The sequence below is a fragment of the Trichogramma pretiosum genome, unplaced genomic scaffold (assembly GCF_000599845.2).
Source record: "Trichogramma pretiosum strain Unisexual culture from Peru unplaced genomic scaffold, Tpre_2.0 scaffold46, whole genome shotgun sequence".
NCBI lineage: Eukaryota > Metazoa > Arthropoda > Insecta > Hymenoptera > Trichogrammatidae > Trichogramma > Trichogramma pretiosum.
In genome coordinates, this window is record NW_019641609.1 from 838,769 (window position 1) to 866,208 (window position 27,440).

The 27,440-nt window shown below is 38.7% G+C and overlaps 2 protein-coding genes across 3 annotated transcripts; both read left to right on the forward strand.

Moving 5' to 3' along the window:
- Positions 1-203: 203 nt before the first annotated feature.
- LOC106654745 lies at positions 204-10,084 on the forward strand. Its single transcript, XM_014374746.2, has 6 exons — positions 204-295; positions 677-762; positions 7,063-7,847; positions 7,930-8,250; positions 8,420-8,786; positions 8,858-10,084. Exons 2-6 carry the CDS (start codon positions 700-702, stop codon positions 9,266-9,268), a joined length of 1,947 nt encoding a protein of 648 aa, XP_014230232.1. The 5' UTR covers positions 204-295; positions 677-699; the 3' UTR covers positions 9,269-10,084.
- A 13,878-nt stretch (positions 10,085-23,962) lies between these two features.
- LOC106654684 lies at positions 23,963-26,860 on the forward strand. Of its 2 annotated transcripts, none has more exons than XM_023458528.1 (4): positions 23,963-24,925; positions 24,989-25,651; positions 25,722-26,336; positions 26,408-26,860. In XM_023458528.1, exons 1-4 carry the CDS (start codon positions 24,366-24,368, stop codon positions 26,475-26,477), a joined length of 1,908 nt encoding a protein of 635 aa, XP_023314296.1. In that variant the 5' UTR covers positions 23,963-24,365; the 3' UTR covers positions 26,478-26,860. The 2 variants fall into 2 exon arrangements, with proteins under 2 accessions (XP_023314296.1, XP_014230143.1); XM_014374657.2 differs by having other exon boundaries at positions 23,964-24,925; positions 25,719-26,336.
- Positions 26,861-27,440: the final 580 nt, after the last annotated feature.

The following is a 27,440-nucleotide window of genomic DNA, read 5'->3' on the forward strand; positions in this document are numbered from 1 at the left end:
GACGTTTATCGTATGCAGCTGCTCTTCTACATGAGTTGATTTTTGACCGCTGCGACGAGATCGTTATTCATACATTTTGTACATATTATTCGGCGGACCGATGAAGTTGCCGATTTCTTGAGTCAATTCGTCGTCGTCGTCGTCGTTGCCCGAGAGTTCTTCCATCAGTGCTTTTTCCTTCTCTTCTTTCTCTTTCTTCTTCTCTCTCTTCCTCTTCTACCTCTTCTTCTTTTCCTATATTCTGTGCTCTACGAGTGACCGAAGCTGGAGTCGTCTCGCAGTGATAATCAAAAATGTAAGAGACCGCCCCAGAGCTTGCGACGCTCGCGATTTTATATAGAATAGTTTTGTGACATTTGAAGTGCTTACTTTTACACAACTCAGTGATTCGGTGAATCGTGTTTGAAAATCAGTGCTTGAAGCTTCTTGAAAAAACTTAATGCCTAATTCCGAGAATTAAAGGCTCCTGTATAATTATTTGGCTATATAAATGCAGCGAGCTTGTGAGCCACATTCGCATTTAGAAATTATCGACTTTACGCGATAATTGTTACGAATTATTATAATTAAAAGCGAGAAAGCACACGTTGATTTCGCGATAACATTTGAATTTTTTAAAAATTTCAAAATCGAGAGCAAAATTTTTAATTTTTTTTTCTTTCTGTTAATTTTTCAGAGGGCACGAGAGATTCAATCAAGATGGAAAAGACGCGAAGGAGTTTACGACTCGTGCTGTCGATTTTGCTATCGATACTGCTGGCAGTGAGTACATCAAATTGTTAATCCAAAAAAAAATACCAAATTTCTCCGAACGATCGTTTCTTGTGTGCCGTGCATTACCAAGTGATTCTTAGTGAAGTTTAAACAGTGCTTAGTAAAAAAAAAAAGAGTAAACACATGCGTTGTACACACACACAGATACAGATATAGACACACAAACGCGTAATCTGCTTAACAACAGAGCCGCAAACTATTAAGTGAAAATTAGTATCATCTCGTTGCGTGTAAAGAAACGGTAAAAAGAAGAAGTGCCTCGCGCAAAACGCGCGTTAATTGCGAAGCTAATTTCGCACGTTATCAGCCTCGCGCTCGCTCGCCGGCCAATTATAAGCGAAAAGAAAAAAAAACACAGATAAAGTCTCGCGTCGTCAAATTTCTCTCTTTACCTCGGGTTGTAAAATCAATCGCCTTTCAAATTATTCACTAGACTAAATCGTAAATCATCGTGACGAATAAGACATATATTTTGCTGTGCTGCGCTGCGAGTAGTAACATCATGTGTGTGTGTGTGTGTGTGTGTGTGTGTATGCGCGCGTGAGACGCTTCGTTGCTTCCGTTGGCACGATTTTTACGGAAGCGCGACGACGACGACGACGACGACAAAGTGAACAAAAATGTCGAGGAGCTATAGGAAAAAATTCCGGGGCAGAATCGATTTTTTATTCAATTCACTCGTACACACGCTAGTGCGTTAGTTTTTCCGGGAACAAAGGTGGCAATACTGCTAATCGCGCCGATTACACGAGAGATAACCCGATGGATTTCTGAAAAATCCAAAGTTGCAACACACAGACACACACTCGCGTAGCTCCGTTTACGAATTTCCATATAATAAGATGAAAGGAAAATATAGGTCGATAACGAATTGTGCGCGCATTATAATACATGTGCTGCTGCTGCAGACTCGTCGCGCAGTCCGCCGCCGCCGACGCCGTCGGCTTAGATACGCACTCGCACGGTGTGTAATTTCCATTTTATCGTCGCTGTAATATAGCGTGTGTACCAATTTTCGACTGTTGCTGCCTCGCGAACTACCAAACTCGAACGAAACATCAGAGAGAGAGAGAGAGAGAGAGAGAGAGGCACTGTTGCACGAGTTAAAGCTCGGCGATCGCCAAGCCGTTCATTTTTCGCTTCGAGCGCAGCACACAGCTCTTCCAAGAGTTTTATTATTTTTTTTTCTCCAAAGAAATCCGCGCGAGTAAGCGAGCGACAGGTGCGCCAGGCAATATTCTTCATTATACGCGAGCGATCGAAAATATGTGTCTGTGTGTGCATAAAAAACGGTACCTTGCTTTTCGCCATTTGTCACACTAATTAACCGCGCGTATCCTCGATATTGCGCGTCTCTCTCTCTCTTTGCGACCGCGAGACCGGCTTACATTATGGTCTTACGCGCGCACAGGTTATAGCTGTTAAAGTGTTATTATCGTCGTCGCCGAAATTTGAACACGAGTGAGACATGAAAATCCATTTGGACGACGATGTATATATTTGCCCAAAGAAAGTGAACGGATGTAGAGCCGTGGCGCATTTGTACACTGACCTTTATGCACACACACAGCAGAGCCGCATGAAAGTGAGCCCTTCACTTCCTCCTATATATAATATCGGCTAGCTATATGAGCGACCGCATCTCGCGTCGTGCACGAGAGATTAGTCGATCTATGGGAATATCTGCAAGTGTAATAAATCGTACGACTAGATTTGCTTTTAGATTCAAGATTCGTGTCTAGGAATTAATCGACTGAGATTAGTTTTACCAATCATACCGATCGCGTATTGTATTGGACACACGTAGGGATTCGGCGAAGACAAAAGCAACAGTTTTTTTTTTATCGATTTCGTAACTACATAATAATGCGCGGATTAAAAGTACGAAACTTTCTCCGTTTCTATCGCGTTGTTGTGTTATTATACCAATCAACGCCTGTGTCGAGACTGTTTTTTATGTCTCTCGAAGTTAGTATACGTATCGAATTTTCCTCGCACGCATACACTAATAATAATAAACGCGTTTGGAAGCTCGAGCGCGACGCATCTCTTAGCAAAAGGCACACACACACACACACACGCACGCGCACACGCACACATATGGGCAAGGACGTACTATACATTTACCCCGCTCCAAAGCATACACGTACACATATTCGCGCGCTACAGGTTGATTCGCGAATAGTAGGTCAAAACGTACATACACACACACCGGACGCGGCCCCTTTCGCGCGTTGAAGCAGAAGCAGAAGCAATCGGACTGCTTTTTCTTTTCTCTTTCTCTCTCTCTCTATCTCTTTCTTTCGCTCGCTTAGGCTTCGCGCGCGGCATAAGCTTTCTTTCTTGGGAAGAGAGCCTTCGCGCGCGCACATGCGTTCGTTCGCGCTGTATATAAGCTGGGGCTTGTATACATATATAGCGGCAGCAGCATGTGTATTATATATGTATATACAACTTGAGCGCCTTGCTTGTGCTGCTCTCGTTTCTCTCTTACTCTCTGCGCGCGCGGATAAATCGGCTAAAAAGGATAGATGCCATCTGGATAAAACAACGCGTGCGACTTTTTCGCCTGCGCTCTCCGTAGTATTATTTTCTCTAAACTCTGTGCACGAGAGCAATTGATTTTGCGCCAGTGCCGGCAGGTGTTAATGCTCCCTTTTTTTCGGGGTGGCGAATCACAGCGAAAAATCGGCACGATCGACCGATCGATCGCCCGACTCGTGTGGCAGAGTGAACGGGACTAATTCGATCGAGCGAAGAAAAAAAAACGAAGCGATGAATTTCTTTCCTGATTCAAGGCCACGAATTTCGAAAATCGATTATCTCTCGATTGCCGTATACGTGTGTGTATCCTTTCTTTTTCCCCGGGAGGAATTTTCTGTGTCCAAAAATTCGCAAATTATGACGAACGTACGCGCGAGCTCTCGATTTATATTAAGAACGATCGTTAGGAGTGATTAATGCGGAAGTCGCGTCGGCATGCGCGATCCGTGCCTTCAGGAAGGAGCAGCTCCATCCGAGCTTTCACTCGAATTCCTCGATCGTTTCGATCTTTTTTTTTTAAATGCCTCAGCTCTGCGCAGGTGAAATATTTTCAATTTTACTGCATTCGCGCCGTCTAAAGAAATTATATCGATTCCGCGAGCAAAGCTAAAGTTATGGCAGCAAAGCGTGTACAAACGGATGCGGTAATAACGTCGCGTCTGCGGTAGACACGAACGGCGCACAGACCTAGTAATCAAGTCATCGACTCGATGAAAAAGTCAACTATGATTTTCTTTTATCATCGAGAGAGAGAGAGAGAGAGAGAGAGAGACGTAAAAAGCTCCCGTAACGAAGTACCTGACTCTTTATAATCTCATTGCGGAACACCGCAGAATCATTTATCTCGTTTTTCTCTCTCTTTTTGCTTCGTTACGGCTACTTGACTTTCCGCCTCATGGAAGCAGCAGCGGCAAAAAAACGAAAGTGTCCTTATCTCGACTAACAATATAAACGTAGAAATGCAACGTTGACGATTGTTTACGACTCTCGGGCGGTTACAGACGTAAATTAAGCGAATCCGATACGTAAATTGGCGGGATCAATGACCACGAATCGTCTCTCTGCTACACCCATACATTAGTCGCAGAGCTGGGAGAGAAAAAAAGAAAGATAATTGGAAACAAAAGAGAATGAACGAGAAACAATGAATTGTATTCCGAGTGCGATTACGAGCCGCGCGCACGCAATAAACAATCAAATAATACTAGCTCCGCATTATATTATCATACATACTACACACATACGATTATGCAAACGGCCGATTCAATCGAGCTCCGATCGCACAACACGTGCTGTTGCTGCTGCTGCTGCTGCTCCGCAGTGCAAAGTGTATCGCGCGTACGTATGTATAAAATGTGTACATATATTTAATACCATAGGGAAGGAAAAAATTTAGCCTGATTCTCACGTGTCTTCTCTAATTAGCAAGAAAGAGAGAAGAAGGCGCAGAGAGCGAGAGAAGAAAAATCGAGGCGAACGAACGGCTGCTCTACTTTTTCTTTCTCTCTCTCTCTCTCGCGCGCGCGCAAGGAGAGGCGCGGTGACATCGTTGCATGTGCACATACTTACGCACACTCGCATGCGCGTGCGTATACCCATACACAGGCCCGGCGATGCAAGTTTTCTCCGCGGATCGCGACGAGGATTGACGAGATACATATACATGCGCGCAGCCGCGCCGAAAGGGGAATATCCCTCGAGGGAAGGTGGAGAGAGAGTCGAGTCGCTAGTCGATCGGGGGCTCTTATTCGAACGCGTTTCACGATCGCAAAGAGAAAAGGAGATGAAAATTATGTCCGACTAGGTGTTGCTACTCGGTTAGAGCAGACTCGTGTGTATGTATGTATGTACGCGATACGTATGTACAACTAGTACTCGTCACTCCAGAGAGAGATGATAATGACGCGGCGATGAGTTCGATGCACTTCCGCCTCGAAAGTCGCTGCAGCTTACACACGCGCGACCGTATCCATGTCTCTTGCGCCGCGCGCGAGAGAGTTTCATTTGTTTCGTTCGCGCGCGCGAGAAAGAGAAAAGCTCGCGCGGCGTAATGGGAATTCGCGTATGTGATATGTCTCGCGTGCATTCAATTTCTGCGCGACATTTTCACCGGAACTCGTGTGGGCATTGTGAGCTCGCCGCCGTCGTCAGCTCTACATATAATATAATAATGCGCCGTTTCACCGTGAATATGCGAGCTGCACAACCGTGCGCTAATAGCCGCCTGCCGCCGTAATGCCCTTGGCAAGGTCTCGGAGTCGTTTACGCGTTTTTTTTTTTGTCTTCTTTACATACTTGCACGCATCGTCGGGAGCCCGTTACTCGCACGCGGTGCACGAGCAGTTTCTTCTTTTTTTCGTTGACTCTCTCTCTCTCTGTCCTGACTATAAATATTATATAGTTCATCTGGGATTCCCGCCGAATTTATTGGATCGCACTCGCGATTTATGAACGCGTCGCGATCGATGATATTGAAATTTCGAGCTAGTAGCCGGGTCATCTCCTTTATGATCCTTTGTTCCCCGATATACTCTTGCGCCTTCTATTTTTCGGCTCCACATAAGCGTTATAATGCGCTAAATTACCTCGTGGGCAATCCCGCGTTTTTTTTCCTTACGGACGCGAACCCGGCGCGCACGTGCTAACCCAGAAAACAAGCGTTCACGAATCGTATGTATGTACGTATACGCGGCTTAAAGGCCAGAGGCAATCCTTATTTATACATTATTATTATTATATACATAAAAAGATAAACAGTCTCGTAAATTGAGCCTCGATGAGCGTCTACATAGCAGTATAGAATATCTCGCGCTCGCCCTTTTATACCCACTACTACTACTACTACTACTACTACTACTACTACTACTACTACATTACGCGCGCTAATTTGCAAACATTTTCTCGATTTACGTTAACTCATTTGTGTGTACACGAGCGTAATAGCTACCTACTACTACTACTGACGCTACTTTTTGTCCTGATTAGCCTAGCCTACAGGCCGCATAAAGGAGAAAACGCTTGCTTTTCATTTCGATTATTAATATTAAAGAAAAATAATAAAAAACCAATGCCCGCATAATGTTATACGCGAAATTCGAGGAGCGTTTCCTCTACTGGTACTCCGCGCGCGCAAGATATTTATGACCCGCCGTATAACTTACTCCTTATAAAGTCGAGAAACAAGTGCATACATTTGCACGCCGATTCGCCTCTCACTCGTGTGCTTCGCTGCTGCTACACATACGTGTATATATATGCAAAGTGCAAACGATTACCCACGTTCGCGTATTGTCTGCAGTGCAGCGCATGTGTGGATACAAAATTATATTGCACCGCGAGCGAGAGAGCCTATATGTGCGCGCGTGTGTGCTGCAGTACATTAATCGCGAGCCAAATGTTCGTACGTACGTGTATGTGTGTGTATGGGTATTAGTGCGGTATACATAGGGACAAGTGAAGAAATCACTTTGCAAGATCTCGAATCACGACTACGCCGGTATACAATGCGACGCGGCGGCTTCTTTTCTTTTGTTATTCGTTTTCTCTTTCAAGCGACGGCGTCGGTGGTGGTGCATCTCTCGTGGCACGCGGTTATAAGTCTGTTTCGGGGTCAGTGTGTAACGTATATGTACTGTTTTCATTCGTTATATAGACGCACACATAGCCGCGTTTGACGCGATAATGAACAATAGCGTCGTACCTTAGCTCGATTATTAATTCAACCTATTTTTTTTTCGCTTATAGAATGTACACGGAGAAGCACCTCTGGACAGCAGCGCTCTCCCGTTGGAGCATAGATCGGTGTACGGACCCCCGGCGCAGTACGGAGCGCCGGCCCTGCCGCACGGCGGCGCCGAGGAGAACTGGCCCCTCGCCACGTCGGACACGCCTCAGATCAAGCACCTGCAGGTGCAGTGCGAGAAGACCCACATGCGAGTCAACATCGAGTTCGACCGGCCCTTCTACGGCATGATCTTCAGCAAAGGCTTCTACTCGGATCCTCACTGCGTCCATCTGAAGCCCGGCACAGGCCACCTGAGCGCCACCTTCGAGATCTTCCTCAACTCGTGCGGCATGAGCTCGTCGGCCAATCACAACGTCGCACCCTACGGCTCGCCCACGCCGTCGGGCAGCTACGTCGAGAACACCATCATCATCCAGTACGATCCCTACGTGCAGGAGGTCTGGGATCAGGCGAGAAAGCTGCGCTGCACCTGGTACGACTTCTACGAGAAGGCCGTGACCTTCAGGCCGTTCCAAGTCGACATGCTCCACGCCGTGACGGCCAACTTCCTGGGCGACAATCTGCAGTGCTGGATGCAGATTCAGGTGGGCAAGGGCCCGTGGGCTTCCGAGGTCTCCGGTATCGTCAAGATCGGCCAGACCATGACGATGGTGCTGGCCATCAAGGACGACGAGAACAAATTCGACATGCTGGTGAGGAACTGCGTGGCTCACGACGGAAAGAGAGCACCGATTCAACTGGTTGATCAGTACGGCTGCGTCGTCAGACCTAAGATCATGTCTAGGTAAGTTTTCTGATTCATATCTAGGTGTACAACAGCTATGAATATTATTTCTTACGATTCGTTCTCGACCTCGACTCAACAGATTCCAAAAGATCAAGAACTTCGGACCGTCGGCCTCCGTGGTGAGCTTCGCCTACTTCCAGGCCTTCAAATTCCCCGACAGCATGAACGTGCACTTCCAGTGCGTCATTCAAGTCTGCAGGTACAACTGCCCCGAGCCCAAGTGCGCCGGTCATCCCGGTCTCGAGGGCTACTCGTCGAACAACAACATCGCCTCGGAGTACGGAGCTCCGGTTCATCAAGGAATCTCGTCCGAGTACGGAGCACCACCGATACCCGAGTACGGAATTCCACCGGCTTACGCCGATCCTCGCCATCCTAGCGGTCCTACTGGCGCCTACAGGTAAGAGAGATTGCATTTTGAAAACAGTTGAAAATTGTTTAAAAAAAAAAACAGCTAAATTTCCACGTTGAGAATTTACCAAGTTTTCAACTTCCGATCCTCTTTTCAATGCAGCTATTTATTCTTAATACAAAAATCATCAACGATCGTTATATTACTATTATTACAGTGAGCCAAGTCCCGACGTAGTGCCAGCCCCGCAAGCTCAAGTCTCCTCGTCGTCGCCAAGCTCGACGTCGTCGAACAACAACCAGAACAACAACGACAACACAGCCAGCAGCTCGGCACCTCAGAGCGCCGCTCAAACTGCCCAGCAGCAACAGCAAGACGTTCATTTGCCACCCCCACCACTACCTGGACACCCAGCCACGACTTACCAAACCGTGAAGAGGAAAGGAACGGTGGGCAGCGATGAACTCGAGGGTAACCTCGCCACACTCGGCGGCAGGCCGAGGTCAGTCGAAGGTCTCTCCGCTGAATTGCGAGGAGTCAGGAGGAGGAGAAACGTCATCGAGATTAACAAAGATCAAATTGAGGTAAGTACATAAATACTTGATGAAAAAGTTCGATGAGGTCAGTTGTGAAAATTTTCTTTTCGTTTATCTAGGATACCTTCCACACGATAAAGCTGGTAGCCACCCCCACGAATCACGTGTACAAACGCGCCGCCCAAGAGATGACGGACGTCAACACCTCGCGCATCATCCAGGTGGTGGCGCCGGGCGACGTGAATTTCGCCCTCGGCACCCAGGGCGGCGCCGACAACGACACGACGACGGTCGTGATCCAGGACGCCGCGACGAACACAGACCCGGAGACGATCTGCATGTCTCTACCCGGTTTCGTCGGTGGCCTCGTGATGCTGCTGCTGGTGATCGTCGTCGCCTCGCTCGTGGCGGCCTTCCTGTACGTGCGCGTGCGCCAGGTCGATCGCAAGACCGCCGGTTTCGCCAATATGGGCTTCGCCCATCCGGCCTACATGGCGGAGAATCATCCCGAGCTCGTCAAAGTCAAATGAGAGAGAATTGATATGAAACAGAAGAAAAAAACGTTCGAATTTTTTAACTCAACTTGTTATTTACATTCTTAGTAGTGGAGAGGGAGAAAAGCGAAAAAAATAAGAAGAAGAGAGTGCAGAAAGCGTAGTGCGATACACGCTTATGCATTATATACATATTATATATAATATACATAGGGACTGTCGTTAAGAATTAACTCGCGTCCTCTCTCCGAGCGTCCAAAGGTGGCCAAAAAGAAAAGCGGAGCGACCACCGCACGTGCGAATTAGCTACACACACACGGTGGCCTCTCAAAGCAACTAAGTATATATAATACACACTCGACATAAATATATATACACGCAGTCATCGTCGTTTACTTTACTCCGATATAAACAGAAGACACAGGCAAATCTCCACACACCAAAGTATACACGCATCCTTCAGCTGTAAAGCAAACGACGACGACTACGAGGATGCTTCATAATACATATTAGAATCTATATTATAATAAAAAAAGACACACATATACATACAAAAAAAAATTATTATACATAAAGGTAAAGACTGAGACATCGTTCGGATGTTAAGCGTTGATGGTGTATTGACGGGAGACAAAGTCTTGATGATAATTCGAAAGTGAGCCGACTGTGGCAATGTCACGTGTAAATATAGACCGCTGACGCGCGCGCCAAACTCCGTGCATTGTTATTTTTTTAATTCATGTAAAAGGCAACAATCGAAAGAGCGAGGAAACGTGATGCGAGTTATGTTTATAATGTACGCGCGGTTTTTGCGGAAAGAATGCATCATTATTATTATTATTATATTATACGTTTAGGGAGCCCTCGGGTTCGAGAAGTAGTCGCCCGATAAAGGTATCATGTAAATATTTCTCTTTTTCTCCGGTTATCTGTAAGCGGGGGAGTAACTACTTCTTCACTGTGACTACTTCTCGAACTGCATATATAATTTTCATAAATTTTATCATGCAACTCTGTACGCGACAAGTTTGTTTCGTTGGTATTTGTTTTTTAAATTTGATTTTTTTATTGTTTTTATGAACATCAAAGTAGTTGTTCGTCGACCAGTGGGACAACTACGAATATTGATATGAGATAAATCTTATCCGTAAATATTTGATACAAAAAAATACTATCGTGGAGTAGTGTTCGAAATTTCTTGTATATCGAGTACATATTATAATCAAACATCATTATAATTGTTTTTAGGCGTATGTACTAAAGCGCGATTGCGGTAAGCGTAGACTGCGATAGTGTGAGTGAAATTATAATTTGTTGTTCAGGGGCAAAAAATTTACGAGCGATCCGTCTACGATTACTTAAGTTCGTGTATTATTATTATTATTATTATTATTATTATTTTTATCATAATTATCAATGATTTATCGTTACATTTGTTTGTAATCATATTATTATGCTATAGATGAGCATTTCGATAATTGTGCTTTGCATGCGATCAATTAACTCATGTCCCCTCTCTTCTTGAATCATCACGTCATTTTTTCCATTTGTCGTCTTGCATCTGCCATCGATTGTCGCTTGATGCGACGTTTTCATAGTCTCATCTCTTATAGTTGTAATTATTATTTTTTTTCCATGTTGAAATTCTAAAGAAACAACAACAAAAAAATAATTCTAACGAGTATGAAACTTTGAATCCTTTACCTTCCTTCATATTAATCATAATCATCATCCTCATCGTCATTCATTCCCTTCATCATCTTCATCATCGACCCTCTTAGCATCATTCTCCCCCCATCTCATGTTCCTATCGTTTAATTCATCTTCAAAGACACGTACTCCAAATACAAGCAAAATAATATCTATACAATTACGATATTACATTTTACCACGATCGCTCATGTTGCCCTTCTGTCATTCATTATTAATATTGTACTACTATCATGTATTGTTTGTTCGTGGTATTCTGGCGAATGCGTGTCTGCGTACAGCAAACCCCCCATAAGATACTGTATTGATCAAAATATTGTAAGAATTTATTCGTAATTATAGGAATTATACATAACTTTTTATTTACATGTGGTACTTTTATTCTCGAAGTTCAATCTATCTGCCTCAGAATTTACTTTCCTCAATATTCCCAATATCCTTTTTTTTAAGATATATATTAAATCATATCATTGCCAATGAAAAATGTCAAAAATAACCAAGTGGTCCTGAGAGGGACAAAGAAAAACAGTGATTTAAAAGCCCGAACTGGGCGGATGCTAGGCATTGTGAATTATTACCACGTGAATAATATACACTAGAAATGTTATCCACGAGGGTTCATGAACTTCTTGTAAAAGAGCTATCTAACTCTGGGGTGTGAGAAAAGTGAGCAGAACAGAGTGAGTGGATGAATAATAAATCATCGAAACGAGTCCCTTTTTATATAATGCACAATGTACACAAAAGTAAGCTACGCTACTTAATTTTTCGTGCTTTGTTATCACTTCACATCATAAAAGATTTTCTAATCGAGTTACGAATGTTTAGGATTTTTTCAATAAATAAATCATGAATAAAAAAATGTTTATCATTTTCATAAGATAAATATAAGACATATAAAGCGGGTTTTTCAATGATTCAATGACTTATTTTTGCTTCGTTTACAATGGGTATTTCGAAAGGTTCGTTTTCTTATAATGTGCTTTTTTCAAGGCTTTTTCAACTATCATTCGGTAACTTCATTTTAGCTTTAATTTTTCAAAAAACTTCAATTTGATAAATTTAAAATGTAATATGCAAACACACGTGTTTACAACTCGAGCGTTATAATAAGTTTTATTGATTTTTTTCATAATGCATTTTATTTTTTTAAAGAATTCTATATACACTATAAAGTCATGAAAAAAACAAGCTCTCATCACCTTCATATTCAAAGCAAAAAATGTTATTGTTTTTAATGTTTAACATTTTTTTATTGTATTAAAAACTATTCGAGCCATATTTTATGTAGAACTCATTCTTACTACTTTTACTGCATGGTAAACAAGTATCAATGTAGTTTAGTAGTTTAGTAGAAAGATAACTTTAACACGTATACTTTCTTCAATCATAAACATGAATTCTGAAGTCAAAATTCAAGTAAATCACGATTGGTATAAGCAAATACTTACTCAGTTTCCTTTTCAAGTAATAGTATTAAAAGTTAGTTTTTTATGGCCATATCAACGTAAATATACTCAAATCATGGGACAATTATTTATTCATTTTTGTTTTTCTATTGTATTTATTGGAATAGTACGTATCGTTGAAATGAGATCAATTTCCTTATAGAACGATTTTTTAATACTGGATCTTTTCAGTTACTGAAGATGTTTGAAGGAGTCAAAAAAGCAGGTGCCGATAGTAGAATGCTCGAGGGCTTATGTCAAGCTATCATTTTTTTTCTTATAATATATTGTTATGATCATTCAGTTTTAATTTACGATAAGGTTTATAACACTTTTTAATGCAATGTCCAATATCATATGACCATAATAACACTCAGAAACTTCAAAACATTTAGATTAAGAAGTGCTTGACTTTGATGGACAGAATGTTTCAAGACAACGATACTTCGGGCCAAAAAGTGATTTTTCGATCAGTTACAAAATTCATGAACCTAAACTCTATTCTTACAAGTCTGCAATTCTACTTCCTAAAAACCACACTGAATAATTATATAATTCATAAAACATTTTTATAGTTACGTTCGTTTGTATTTTCGTAAACGGAAGTGCAGCACCAGTGGTTATTCCAAAGTTATTGACATGGACACTGACAGGAAATCAAACGTACAAAAAATCATTGCCTATTTATTGGGATTTTTTCATGGATCAAGATGAATATTTTTATCAAATTTTTGCAATTCAATTTATCCTTCTTATTGTCTTTAGTTTCATAATTGCATCGTTGAATAATTACCAATTCGCGTATGTAGGATTCATCATTGGAGAATTCCTTCAATTGCAGTATGTGAGAAAGTTGCTTGCATCCCTTGATAGTGTTTATTGTTTAACATAGTAATGTAATTTAATTTGGCGTAATTTTAGAAATTATTTAAAAGAAACAGATGTTGAGTATCACCGTATGCTTCATGAAAATGAAGAAAAAGCTCACCAATTTCTCAAAAAAAAACTCAATCGAGTAATTCGACATCATAACTATTGCATCGAGTAAGTTATATCATATATTGCTATGAAATCAATAGGTTAGAATGCTCCTCTTTTTTGTTATCAAACTGTACATCAAATAATTATTATTTAAACTGTTAGACTAACTTTTTGAAATATTCAATACACGTAATTCTACTTAGATCGTACGGTACTGTTTCAGTAACATGCCTAAACATTTGGATAATAAATCATAAACCCTGATAAAATAAAAATGTTTATTCAACATATTTTATAGGTTTTTTGAACAACTATGTAAAATTACCAGTTCAATGATGTTTGTAATTATTCTAGGCGCATCGTGTAACATCATTTTAAGTGGCACTACGGTAAGTATGAATCTCATTATTAAGGCAATTCGTACCCCAACCCCAAAATTCAAATTTTCAAACACGTTTTCTGAAACTTCTATTGAATATTTCTATAAAAGGTTCTATGGAAACCTTAAGAACATCAAAATGAAGGTTACCATAGGCCTTTTAGAGAAATATTCAGTAGAATGTTTGAAAATTGAACTTTCGGCTGGAGTATGGATCTCCTTAAGCGAATTTTTCATTTTTTTTTCTATATTTTATGACTATATAATGGAGAGAAATAATTGGTCTGTTCCATATCTATGATTACTATTTTGTTAACCAATTTCAACTTCCTAACCGAAGCAAGATATATTTTCGAATGAATTACCGTGATATTAGAGTACTCATTGACTTATAAACCATAGAACCTTTTAAAAGTATCTCATATCTTTAAGTAAAATCTTGAAATTCTTTTCATACATGGGAAATGGTAACAATATTTATTACGTTTAAGCAATTGATGGTTTTTTAATATTTCCACTTGGAACTAGATTTTAACGTTGAACAGCTGAAAATATGTAATAATATATTTTATCGATCAAATGCAGATGGTAGTTTTAATGAATACGAGCTCAGCAACGGCTATTAAAATGTTAATAGTGTATTGTACTTCTTTGATCACCGTCACAATTACATGTATTCCCAGTCAATTGCTAAGTAATGCTTCCCACGACATGCTTAACGAGATGTAAGATCTCTGCAAATTTAGAACATATAATAATTTACAACTAAATATAATCAAAAAAATTCACGTTAATAGTTATTGCACTAATTGGTACGAATACCCACCAAAAGCTAGGCGCATCTTAGTATTATTATTATTAAAATCAATGAAAACTTTGGTACTGGAAGCTAGATCAATTATTGAATTAAATTTCGAAACGTGCAGCAACGTAAGTCTCTCAATTTATACTAAATATATTAATAACGAAAACTATGATTTGTTTGTGATGAACGAGATCTATGAATTGAAAAATTTTTCTTTAGGTTATAAAAAGAACATTATCGTTTACAGCAGCCTTCAGATCATTTTATACTTCAGGTTATGCCTAATGAAATAAATTCTTCTACTACAAATATGCCTCTTAATAAATAATTTCTATATTGTACAGTGAATCTTTGTTATTTAATTTATTATACTTACTTCATACTTGAATCATTTTAAAAATGAGTCCGAATTAATACGTTTATCTTATCGAATAACAGAATTTTGTTTTCATTATTTGTTTTTATTTCATCGAATAAAGTCTCCTTTTTGTGATAACGCTAAAAAACCTCGAAAAAATATGACAATATTAGATATTTGTCATTTTTTTAACGGTTTGTGTTATTTTACTCGCATTGAAACTGTTGTGCCCCCATAATAAATTTTTTAGCTTTGAAGAACACGAAATAACCTTTGATTTGGTCATGTTAAGAAAATTTTATTACAAACAGAACCGAAGATATAGCAAATGAACGTTTGACAAGAAATCGAGAAAAAAAGGATAAGTTGTTTTTTTTAGTTTTGTTCATTTGAAAAATATTAAACACACTTTAATCCATATTTTTAGTTGTACAGTTTTGAAGTGCTGAAAATTACCTTTAATTTGGTCACTTTAAAAATATTATAAGTCACACAGAACCGGAAATACAGCTGTATGAAGTTTCATGAAAAATCCACGTATCAAATCTAGTTCATCAACGGTTCACACATTTAATACTTAAATTATTCGTGAATCTTCATATATCTGTATCTCCGGTTCTATATGACTTGGAATGTTTTTGAAGTAACCAAATTAAAGGTTGTTTTCTGCACTTTAAAGCTGTACAACTATGAATAAGGATTTAAGTGAGTTTACTATGTTTCAACTAAACAAACCCCCCAAAAAACACCATTATTAAATAACGGCAATAATGGTTTGATGCAGATTAAGAAAGCATTTCACTATAGTAGCAGCTAGGATTTTCGTTCAAACGGTTCCATATTCAGTGGCTTACATTCTTTCGAATACTTACAACAGAATTCAGAGGTATTTTTGGCAAACCTATATGCTCTTCAAGCACACTGTGACTTTTTTTATAACATTTATTTCAATAAAAATTTGTTTATCATAAATCATCTTACGTTTATTCGATAAACACCTGAACTATCCTAATTTTTCTAGAGACGATCATAGCGAACCCTTTAAATATAACATTTTATACAAGTCATTTGTATACAAGTTTAGCTTCGAATTTCATAATACATTAACAAATTATTTAATACGTAATAAATGTGAGATTTATCAAAAAACAGTGAGTTGCCAGAGTAATGATACTGTATCATTACAATCAGAGCAAACTCTTCGAATGTAAAATATGTCACAAGGACTTTAACCGATATAGTTATCTCAATACATCCATAATCGAAGTTCATTTTCGAAAGTATTTGTAGTAAAGAAACATTAGTTTGTACATAAACGTATTTGAATATGAATTAATAACGAGTAATGATAATTTAATAACAAGCAGCGAGCTACTTACTTTTGTGATAAATATTACTCATCTTGTTAAAAAGTAAAGCTTCCTACTTTTCGTCATAAAAAAGTAAGATTCCCTAGTTTTCGTCAAAAATTCTAACGATTTCCTAGTTTACGTCAAAAAAAACTATAACTTCCTACTTTTCTTCAGACATCGCGTGAAATGTCCTAGTTTTCGTCATAAATTTGAAACTTCCTACCTTTCGTAAGACATTTGAATCTTCCTACTTTTCGTAAGGGGCGTCGAATATTCAGTTTCTATTGCATTTTTTGAACTATCAATAAAACAAGCAACAGCGATTATGTTAGATGTTCGCTACTGCACCAGACCACACACGCTTGAGTTGTTTTCAACCAGTGGTAATGGCTGTAAATCTTATTACTGTTAAGCAGTTTTTGACCATATTAACCGCTAATATCGTGGCATAGTTTATGGCTTAGTTATCACTGTAACTGCTTAAAAAACTGGCCTATTTGACTAATTTAAGGAAAAACTGGTCAGAATATTGCATATCGTTTCTACCAGGGAAGTGACATGTTGATAAATATTTTTATGCTAAATTATTTCATGCACCTGGTGTTATACAGTGCATATTTTTCATGCAACCTAGCTCTCATTCACCTTAAGCACATATAATATTTAGATATTTGTATTCAAATGGTATGGAATACACTGTAGAGCCTTCAACGTAGTGCTATAAGCGCAATAGTATACACAACGATAATCATGCCGGGCAAACAACCGACGTAAACAATAAAACTCCGTCCTTTTGTGAGGTGAGTTTAATCATAATAGTGAAATTTATCGTTGAAGAAGTTCCAAGTATGAAATGTGGAACCCAGTGATATTTTCATTTGGCTGTCAGGTAATTTTCAATTTATGAAATTGAATTAAATGATAAAAATATCATAATAACATACCTGATCTTTTTGGGGTTATTTTAGAATGAAAGAAGAGTCCATTGAAGTACCGCTGATTGTGGAAAATGATTGTGGAAAGATTGTCGAAAAACCTGATCTTAAAAACTTGCAATTAGTAATATTTCGGTCAGAAAATCCAGTGAGTTATTATAACTATTTATAACTTGAATTATACTTGTTTTTTTACGTCAATTTTCTCAGAGCTTTAATTTTTCAACAGGTCCATAGCCTTCGAAAATGTGATGAAAATAAATGCGATTACAAAGTGAAAATAGTTTCTGAATGTGAATACGTCAAGCCCAACTCTAATTCATTAGAATTTAGAAAAAGTCACAATGATTCTTCAGATCGCTTACGAAGTGTAAAAAATAGCGACAGTGTTAAAACTCAAAACATCATTAAAGTATAAGCAGTGGAAGATGAGAAACTAGAATTTGTTGGTAACATTGCAGGTGAATTGAATTTGAACTCTGATTGTAAACGTGTTGAACAAAATAAAAAAAGAAGATTTAAACTTTAAAAATACATTGATGCTGTGCATAATGATATAACTAACGTATTTAAAATATACGAAAAGAAATTTTCACACAGTAGTATGTGTAGACATGCCAGATCATGTCTGGCTTCTTCATGCGATACACGCTGAAAGAAATTTTCACAAAAGGATCATCTAAACAACCATATCAATGTGGTACGTAATGGTATCAAACATAAATGTGATATTTGCAGAAAAATATTTTCACTCCCAACTAATTTCAGCCGACACGTCAAAGAAATGCATACTTACACATGTGATACATGCGGAAAAAATATCTCAACTAAGAGGTATCTGAAAAAACACATCAATATGGTGCATATTAGTGGTGAACTTTAAAATTTAATACAAATGATTGGAAGATTCGTTTAAAAAATTTAAATTGTCATAATGTCATGAGCTCCTTCAATGCTATCTTTCAATGTTAAAATTTTATAAAAATCAATACATTTTTGAAGAAAAATGAACCAGATGATCAATTGTATGCTAATAAAATGTTGAAACCCTTATGTTAATATAAATGTCATAATCCTAGTCGCTTTTGAGTATGCAATTCGCTCGCTCTAAATTCTTGAAGCTTGTTTTCGCAAAATCGAAAAAGTAAAAATTGTCGAAATTAAATCGCTAAATCTACTTACACTTTTAAGCGTTAATTTACTCAAACTACATCAATTTTAGAAAAGAGAAAATGCCTTTGCTCGCTAATTTTAGATGAAAACCTTGGTTTACAGCGCATTTCATGAGGTACGAGTATATTTTTGAAATAGGTATTGCCAAGAAAAGAATTTTTTGTTCGCGAGCGGTAAGTAAGTGTTGCTAACGTCTACGCATGAAATTTCCTCATAAAAATTCTCACAAATTCAGACCTCGTGTACAATTTTGCTCGAGTATATTAAATACATTTTTTCACGTTCTCTAACGTCGTGAATGCTTCGACTCGTCAAGCGCTTTAAATTAAATTCGTCGTTCGCACCGACTTCACAACGTATCCGCAGCATCTCGAATTCAGAAAGACTTAGAGTAAGCGATTATCAGTTATGTTCAGCTAAGATCGCCACCATCGTCCTCTCTATAAGTAGATCGTAAATAAGTAAAACCGAGTGATTCCGCGCCATAACCATCTTACAAGGCGCGTTTCGTGAGCATTACCGCCACGACTAGTTGTTTCTCGGGCGTCTTTCCGCGTTGAAAGCAAACTGCGTATGAAAGCACACATACAGCACGAGCCCCTTTGTGCCTGATTTATTCGGGAATGTTACGCGTTCGATGGCGTGGCGCGTTACACGGTGTAAATTGCGCGAGGTAAGTGACTGTACCTCCCTCCCCACACGCCTATCCCGCACTCTTACAAGCAGATATTGTCATTATAACGAAATTTCTCGTCTTACGCCTGGGCATGTATAGCAAGTATAGTATATAAGCGTCTACCTCGAGGGCAAAGATTGCCGCCGCGTGCGGCTCTTTGAAAAGGAACGCCTATGCACCACCGCTGGCACTGCTGCCGCTGCTGGTAAGCTCGGTTAAACGGAAATGAGAAGCTTAATTTTAACGCGCGCGCGCTCGTCGCAAGCACAACGAGGCAGGCTCTGGCAAAGTGTGAAAAGGCGCGACGCCGGTTAAATTGTTTTACGATTCTTTTGTCGCGCTCACGGACTACTACTACCACTACTACTGAGTTGCTGAGTAAAGTGAGAATTAAGCAAGAGCTTTGCTATATACGCGCTCTCTGTGTTCGAGTGAGTGGTGAAAAATTTTTTCCTGACGTCCTGGGCTCTGTGTGTTAGACCTTTGGCGAGCGCTTTTTCTTTGCGCTGGGCGAGAGAGAAAAAGAAAGGGGCAAGAGAAATGTCGCTCACCGAGCTATGTACGAGGTAAAAAAAATAAAGAAAAAATACACACGCAGTCGTAGTGAGAGGAATTAATAGCGTAACAAGGCGTACAACGCCAGTAGTATAAGCATTTCGCTTACATCGCATACTTCCAATTCCTTTAACGCTCGCCCTCTATATCGGCAGATTTAAATGTGCCGAATCTTTCTCTCTCTCTATATATAGCGACAAGGGTGGAAAGCTCTGCCGCGCGCGGCTACTGGTTACTCCGCTGCCATATATAAAATACAGTCGGTAAATGGCCCTCACTGGCACACGCACACACTGTCGCACTCGTCTGTAGTCTGCGACTACAGCCATTAGATTTTACGTTTATTACCCAGATGCCGATGCGTATATTATATTAGGCGTATAGACCCGGTCGGTGCGAGGCGGCGGCGGCGCCGCCCCCAAAACTGCGCGATTGGCTTTATTGCCTTTCGTCGTTCGCCCCAATCGGAAGTAGAGGCAAGCTAGCGAACAGACGCATATCCAGAGCCAGGTGTCGTTATATGCGAAAGTACATCGCGTACATACGCACACACACACATCGGCAATGATGATAATTATGCTGGAGATTTTCGCGCAGTGCACAGGTGGAGCCGATCGTTCGAATTGATTTTTTATCGCTGGTTTTATGTCGATCATGACGATTGTGTACAACTCGATATGGCTGTTGCTTTCTTTTTTTTTTTTTTTATTTAAACTTCTCAGCAGCGGCATCCGATCGATGACGAGCTTCCTTCTTAGAAAATTTAATTACGTAATCTTCGTCGCGCTGTACAAAAGCTGCATGGAAATTAATTGACTTTTTTTTTGCGTGCAGAACTTCAATTTCTCCGCGCGGTTGAAAAGTAAAGGAAAAGCTCTCGGGCCAACATTCCACTAGCCGGGTAGCCACCCAAGATATTATGCAATCAAATAAATGATATATACCACCACTTATACACCAATACACACGTACAAATGATGGCTCACGTATTATACGATAAAAATCTCAGCCACTGGTGCGAATGAAAAAAAAAAATTGAATTAAGAAAATTCCATCCGCATGACGAAGGTGTATGTACAGACGCAGCTGGTGCGCGTAAGAATAACTACTAACAAAAAGCTCGTCGAGTCTGCCAACCCCAGTTTTGCGTGCGTAGGGCTACTTTTCTAATTTTAAGGCGAGAGGGATTTTTTTTATAATACACGAGCATTAGTTTGAATGCGTAAATTACAATGTTGCTCGGAGCTTAGAGGGTCGACGAATTTTACAATCGAAGTTTTTCCATACGAATCCCAGCGAAACGTCAAACTAATCTAAACACATCAGCTGGAGAAAAGTTCACCCCTGACGGTTCGAATACGTCAGTTGCAGAAATTTCGTAACAATTTCTTTCGAAACTATGAACGCGTATACATGATATTCTTTAATAATTTCATACAAAATATACTAGACCTAAATAACCCTGCTTGAAGGGCTCAACAATAATAATCATCCAGTGACAAAAACTGGCTATTTAAAATATTTTAAAATATATTACCTTTAATTGACATGTTTGTGGTGACTTTTATGTTCCAATTATGTTACAGATATTAAGCGTATTTTAAATGACTTGAAAATAATCATGTAATCATTAGAAAAAAATTATGCGCGTTTTCAACAAGTTCTAATACGACAATTCTACTTTCAGTCTCCACCGCTAGATGGCTCGTAAATTTATTTGTAAATCTGCAAGTGAGGAAACTAAAATAAGTGTATATGTTGAGTCTTATATTTACATTGTAGACGGTTTGGGGTGGATTCGATTTCCACATAGTGAATTTTGACATCAACAAAGAGGCTCGTACTGCAACGTCAAGAACTTATATATATCGTTCTCAACGAGTGTATGTAAATACAATTAAAAACACAAATACGTAATTCCATCTCATCTTGTTCGCCTTATACTACGCGCTCGAGTCCAGACACATTCGGCGCTCGCTTGTGCGCATCAAATTAAAGGGACACGTACCCCCAATATCTGCGCTACATATATACGCGTACAAGGCGTCATCGTTGCAGACTAAAGACGACGGCGGCGCCTCCGCCGCGACGTTCTAATCAAAGTCTGCCTCGCTTTCTCACTCTCGATTCCCGCTGCGAGTAATAGACATCGCGATCGTGATCATCTATACAGTGTGTTTACTTTCGCTCTAGACAGAACTTAAGAGAGAGAGCGAGAGAGAGAAAGGAGTATGAGTTTTGGGCTATGTAGATCGAGAAAAAGGGACGATGGCTTCCCGTGTACTATAGCTAGAACATAGCGAAAATCACGCTTATGCTGTGCGTATAGAGGGTCGAAATGGAACGTAACGTTTGTGGAAAGTTTTGATTTGTTAGGAAGGAGATGTTCAATATTAGGGCTTCCTATGCACACACCAGTATACACTTCGTGTATATACGTACACGTAGCAGGTTTTAATTGATTTATACTCTACTCTTGATAAAACTTTAGCAGCTCGTCAGTCGTGTAAGGCCAAAGTTGAAGGGTTTGATTTGATACAGCGCAAAGTGTATGCAGATGCAAAACTTGCCATTATTGACGCACAGTTTGATAATACGAAGAGTGAGTTTTTCCTCCTCCCCGGTCCCCTTCCATTCCCGCAGCCCCAGGAAAAATATCAGCTGGAAAAAAGTTTATAATACAGCGCGAGAAAAATTACATTGCCCCGTTACTCTTATATATACAGAGTAATCGCTTGAAATTTAAAAGCGAGCGACTCACTCGAGACCGGGGCAAACAACAACAACAACAACAACAATATCATCCTGGTGGACCGTATATAAGTGTGTGTGTACTACTAGGTGTACGTTGCCAATGACAAATAAGACAGAAAGAAAAGTTTCCTACGTTTCTTTTTATTCTACGCAGTAAAGAAGAAAAGAGACTTTGCCAAGGTACACGATGTATAAATATATATAGCGCAGGTATATACAGCTCGCGAATGGATATAGGCATATAAACCAAGTTTCCTCTAACCGCGTGCGCTTTTGGCCCGAAGCCACTGGAAGCTCGCGTTTTGCCTCGAGATCATTGTTGCCTACGTAACATAAATACGGCTTTTCCTTTGCAGACGCAGTCTCTCTCTTTCTCTTTTGGACTATAATACGTACGAATAAAATCTGCTCGTTCGATGCTAGAGAGAGAGAGAGACATGGAAAAGTTAAAAATTAATGAAAGGCTCGAAATTAAAATGAAAAATATTTTTACTAAAAGGGGAAAAAATTTAGATCTAGTCTCGGTAATGCGAGCTTCGCTAGTTTGCTATTCCATTCGCTATTATGCGTGGCTCAGCGATTCGCCGGGAAAAAGTCAAGCCCCGACGTGGGGTTTACTTGATAAATCGAGGATATACGGCCAACGTCACGTCGTCGCAGCGGAGCGCCAAGTGGCGAAATGTTTTCCCGAAACAAAGTGAGAGCAAAGAGAAGATGACTTTTGTCAGCGCGTGGCATCGGATGTGTTTCACGTACGTACGAGAGCTGCGGAGCTGAATTGCCCGCAGTGGACAAATGGACTTTTCGTCTGGAAAGCTCTGGGTGGATAAACGGTAAATAGAGGTTTTTTGCCGCGACAATATGATAATAAGTTTGCTTGAGTAAAAAAAAGGGTATAACGTTATATTACAGTTAATGATACGTGCCAGTAAAGGGAAGTTGTTGAATTTTAGTATTATGGCGGGAGTAAGTGCGCGTTAATACCTATGCTCGTGTTTTTTTCCCCCGATTCGAGAAAAAGGTTACTGATGTTTTTCCGAGGTAATCGTTTTTTAAATATACAATTTGAGAAAATTAACGACTACTTTTTTTTTATTGTCGGCTATCTTGAGATAGTAAATCTATGATAGGATCGACAGTGAGTTTCAGAAGCAAGCGAGATTGCTAAATTCGATTTACAGACGTGTCTGTATTTATGTACGGAAATAAGTTTATCAATCATAATTACTATTTGGAGCTTGAAAACTTTATTTCGTGCATTGAAATAGTATATCATTGTCCTACGCAGCAAAAAAATTAAAAAGCCCCAGCGCGCGAGTGAGAATGCATGAATATCTGAAAAAATACAGCCAAGGAATGAAATTTTAAATTTCACCTCGTCCTCCTAAGAAATCGATGTTATGTGCTTCATAATTAGTGTTAGATATCACAGAAAATCATCGATTATCTGACACATCAGTGTAAATATCTAATTTTTTATAATCGTAAATACATCAAATAGCTTGACCTGCACAATGATGTACTGACTACTTCAATGACAGAAGAAAAGGATACGTTGGTTAACCCAAAAAGACATACTTCGTGAGCAAATATTTATAATGAATTTAATGAAGATTGAATTTGACCTACTAACTTATATTGTACGGTTTAATAAAATGTTTCATACATTGAAGTCAAGTACATATATCTACTTAAGATCAAAATTTAAACACGTTTATGAAAATCATGATTTCGATTTAATAATATCGATAAATTTTATCGAGAGCTTGTAAAATACTCGAATAGGCTGATTTTCGAAAGTATGTCCTATGTATTAGTATTCACTTATGAGTGAGCGAGGGAAAACAATGTTGACACGAAGCCAAGTTTAAGATTGTGTAACTGTTAGTTTTGATAGAACCGTATTAGTTCTAGGACGTCGAATCGGATCGCAAAAATAATTAATCTGTGTAGTGTAGAATATCAGTATTATTCATCAGTTTTAAAAATTTGTCGCAAATAAAAAAAATGTTTCGAATTTTAATGAAGCAAGATTATTTTCAAAGTAAAGATAATGCAGAGGACATTATTAAATTACAAGATTATTTGATTCGCTACAACATTACAGAAGAAAAAATAAAGGACAGAGGGTTAACAAGGACTATACTATGTCAGGGGACGAAAGCATTTGCAAAAATGAATCCAACGACGTTAGAATTGGACACATTTCAACATGCGATTCTTAACTTTACAATTGGTCACTTGAAAAAAGTTAAGCTATTTCGAATAAATTATGGCATATTGCTCGTCGCTTGCGTTGAACATCTCCTCTACCCCGAGGAAGACAATGAAGAATATATGATGATATATTCTTGCGACGAAGACAAGGCGATCAAAGTATATCGTACACTGCGAGGTTTTCCGAGTACTCCCGACGGTACCTTATCTAGATCGGCTAGATCTTTCTTCAATTGCACGAAGTTTTTAGAAGACAATCAATACTTGAAAGCAATAAGATCATATTTGAGAAGTCTTCAATTTGATAACGAGGATATGCAATACATAAGGGAAAAATCAATTAAATTAATGTAAGTCAATATTTAAAAATTTTCCATACAATTTTTAACTCTCAAAATAAATTTAATTTCCAGACTTGGTAATGAAGTTAATGACATTGTTGAGCTGCCGGCAAACTGTGAAATTGGTCGACTTCCAAGATCCGACGCTCAACTCCCTCAACTAATTAATCGAGAATTTTTCGAAAAAAAATCAAATGCGCGTTTTATTATTAATTTAGTAGATTGTTTGAATAACCAATACAATATTTCAGAAGAATCTTTGAGGATGTTAATTTTGAGCCGAGGGGGTGTTAATTTTGTAAGCCGTATGCTACGCGAAGTAACAAGGTCGTTTGACTGGCGTCCATCTAGGTTGCAATTAATCTCGTTTCGGAATACGATTCTTGATTATACAATTGATCATTTGAAGACCGTTAATCTGTATCGAATAAATCATGGCATATTGACCGTCGCTTGCGTCGAATATGCCCTGTACCCCGACGGCGATAATGAAGAATATATGAGAATATATCGTTGCGACACAGAAATGGCGACCGTGTTGTATAATAGACTGTATGGGTATGAAGAAGACACGCCGCAAGACAGTCATGTGGTTGAATCGACTCGATCTTTTTTTAGATGCCCACAGTTTTCAAGAAACATTCCATGCTTGGATGCAATTAGATTATACTTAAGTAGCATTGAAATCGATAACGTTGAGTTGGAAGATATAAAGAAAAAATCATTAGAATTGATGTGAGTAAATATTTTAATTGTGGTTAATACAATATTTTAGTTCAAAATTTTTTATAATTTTTAATAGTAGTGTACCGCCAGAAGTACACGCATTGCGTCTAATTGGACCTGGCCAAGGGATATTAATGAATGCAACATATTTTCGTGAAAAATCGAATGCAGATACTATCATTAATATAGTGAATTATATAAAAATTAACGGAATTATATACAATGCATTTATGGACTCAGAGACTATATTTCAGAATATACTGCGTGAGACGACGAGAACATTTGCAAACGAGAATCCAACACCCTGGGAATTGCACGAATTTAAAATAACGATGCTTAATTTTACGAGTCATTATTTGAAGAAAGTTAAGCTGTATCGAATAAATTATGGCATATTGGCCGTCGCTTGCATTGAACATGTCCTTTACCCCAAGGATGATGATCGATATATGAAGATATATCGTGGCGAATATCAAAAGGTGATCGAAGCATATAATAAACTGTGTGATCTTCCTGTAAAAAATAAACCCGTCGATGACACAGTAAGATCGGCTAGATCTTTCTTTAATTTCAAAAATCGTATAAAAAACAATGATGCATACTTATCAATCGTAAGAAGGTATTTGAGAGACATTGACATTGATGAGGATGATGACGAGAAGCAATACATAAAGGAAAAAGCAAAAGAATTAATGTGAGTGAATATTTTGAAAATAGTTAATGCAATTTTTTTCTTCTAATATTTTATTTTATTTTATTTGATAGTCATGAAGGATGTCATCGACAGCCGGCAGAGAATAGAATTGATCCCATCGGAAACATTCCTCCTATGTGAGCAGTAGCCTCGTCCATCTTCACGAATAATTTCATCGACCAATCCTCTGCAATTCTTTACTGACTAGATTTTATTAGCAAGAATCTCAAATTCTAACCTCTGACTTGTACAAATAAGAGAAATTCGCGATATTTTTTATTATTAAAAAAATATCCACGATTTCGTCGGACAAAAAGTATGAAAAAATGTATTAAAGAGTATATGAGTGAAATTGACAATTTCCGAATCCTGATATGACACGAAAAAGCTTTACAGATGCAGTTGCACTGGCTGCAATAGAAATTAACAAACAATCGCTTGTTAATTATGAATAAAATTGTATTTTTCATATGAATGAATTTTCATAGCATTGTTCAGTTAATGAAATGACAAATTAATACAAATCACATATTTTTTTAAATTATCACATATATTTTTATCACATATATTTTTAAATTTTTAAATCATACGGATAAGTAAATGGTGCTCATCTATGAATCAAATTTATTTTATTCATAGAATAAAGTAAGTCTTTTAAGTCACTATCGAGGAGCTTGATTCCTGCAGTAAGCAAGCTTTTACAAATTGACAATATCGAGGTAGTTTATTTGGCTACTTTTCCTCTAGACAATTGTAAATTTAGGAAAATTATATGAGAGCGGTAATGGCATTAGAAAAAAAATTCAAAGTTAAAATATTAGTAGATTTTGAGTTCTGGGATGTTAAGCCTGCACCTTGTCGACTACAATCAACAAATCTTAGTATCGAAGTTACCCATCTGCTGTAAAATTAAGAAACGAAAATTAGACGAATTATTCGAATGATAATGATCAAATTTTCTTGATCGAAAAAATATTCAATTATGACAACATTTGTAACTTCCACTCAATTTCAACAGTATGAAAGTATTCAGAAAAATGTTTCAAATCAAATTATTTTATGAATGTGAAATTTGAACGCATGTCTGAACGTATGTATTTGTAC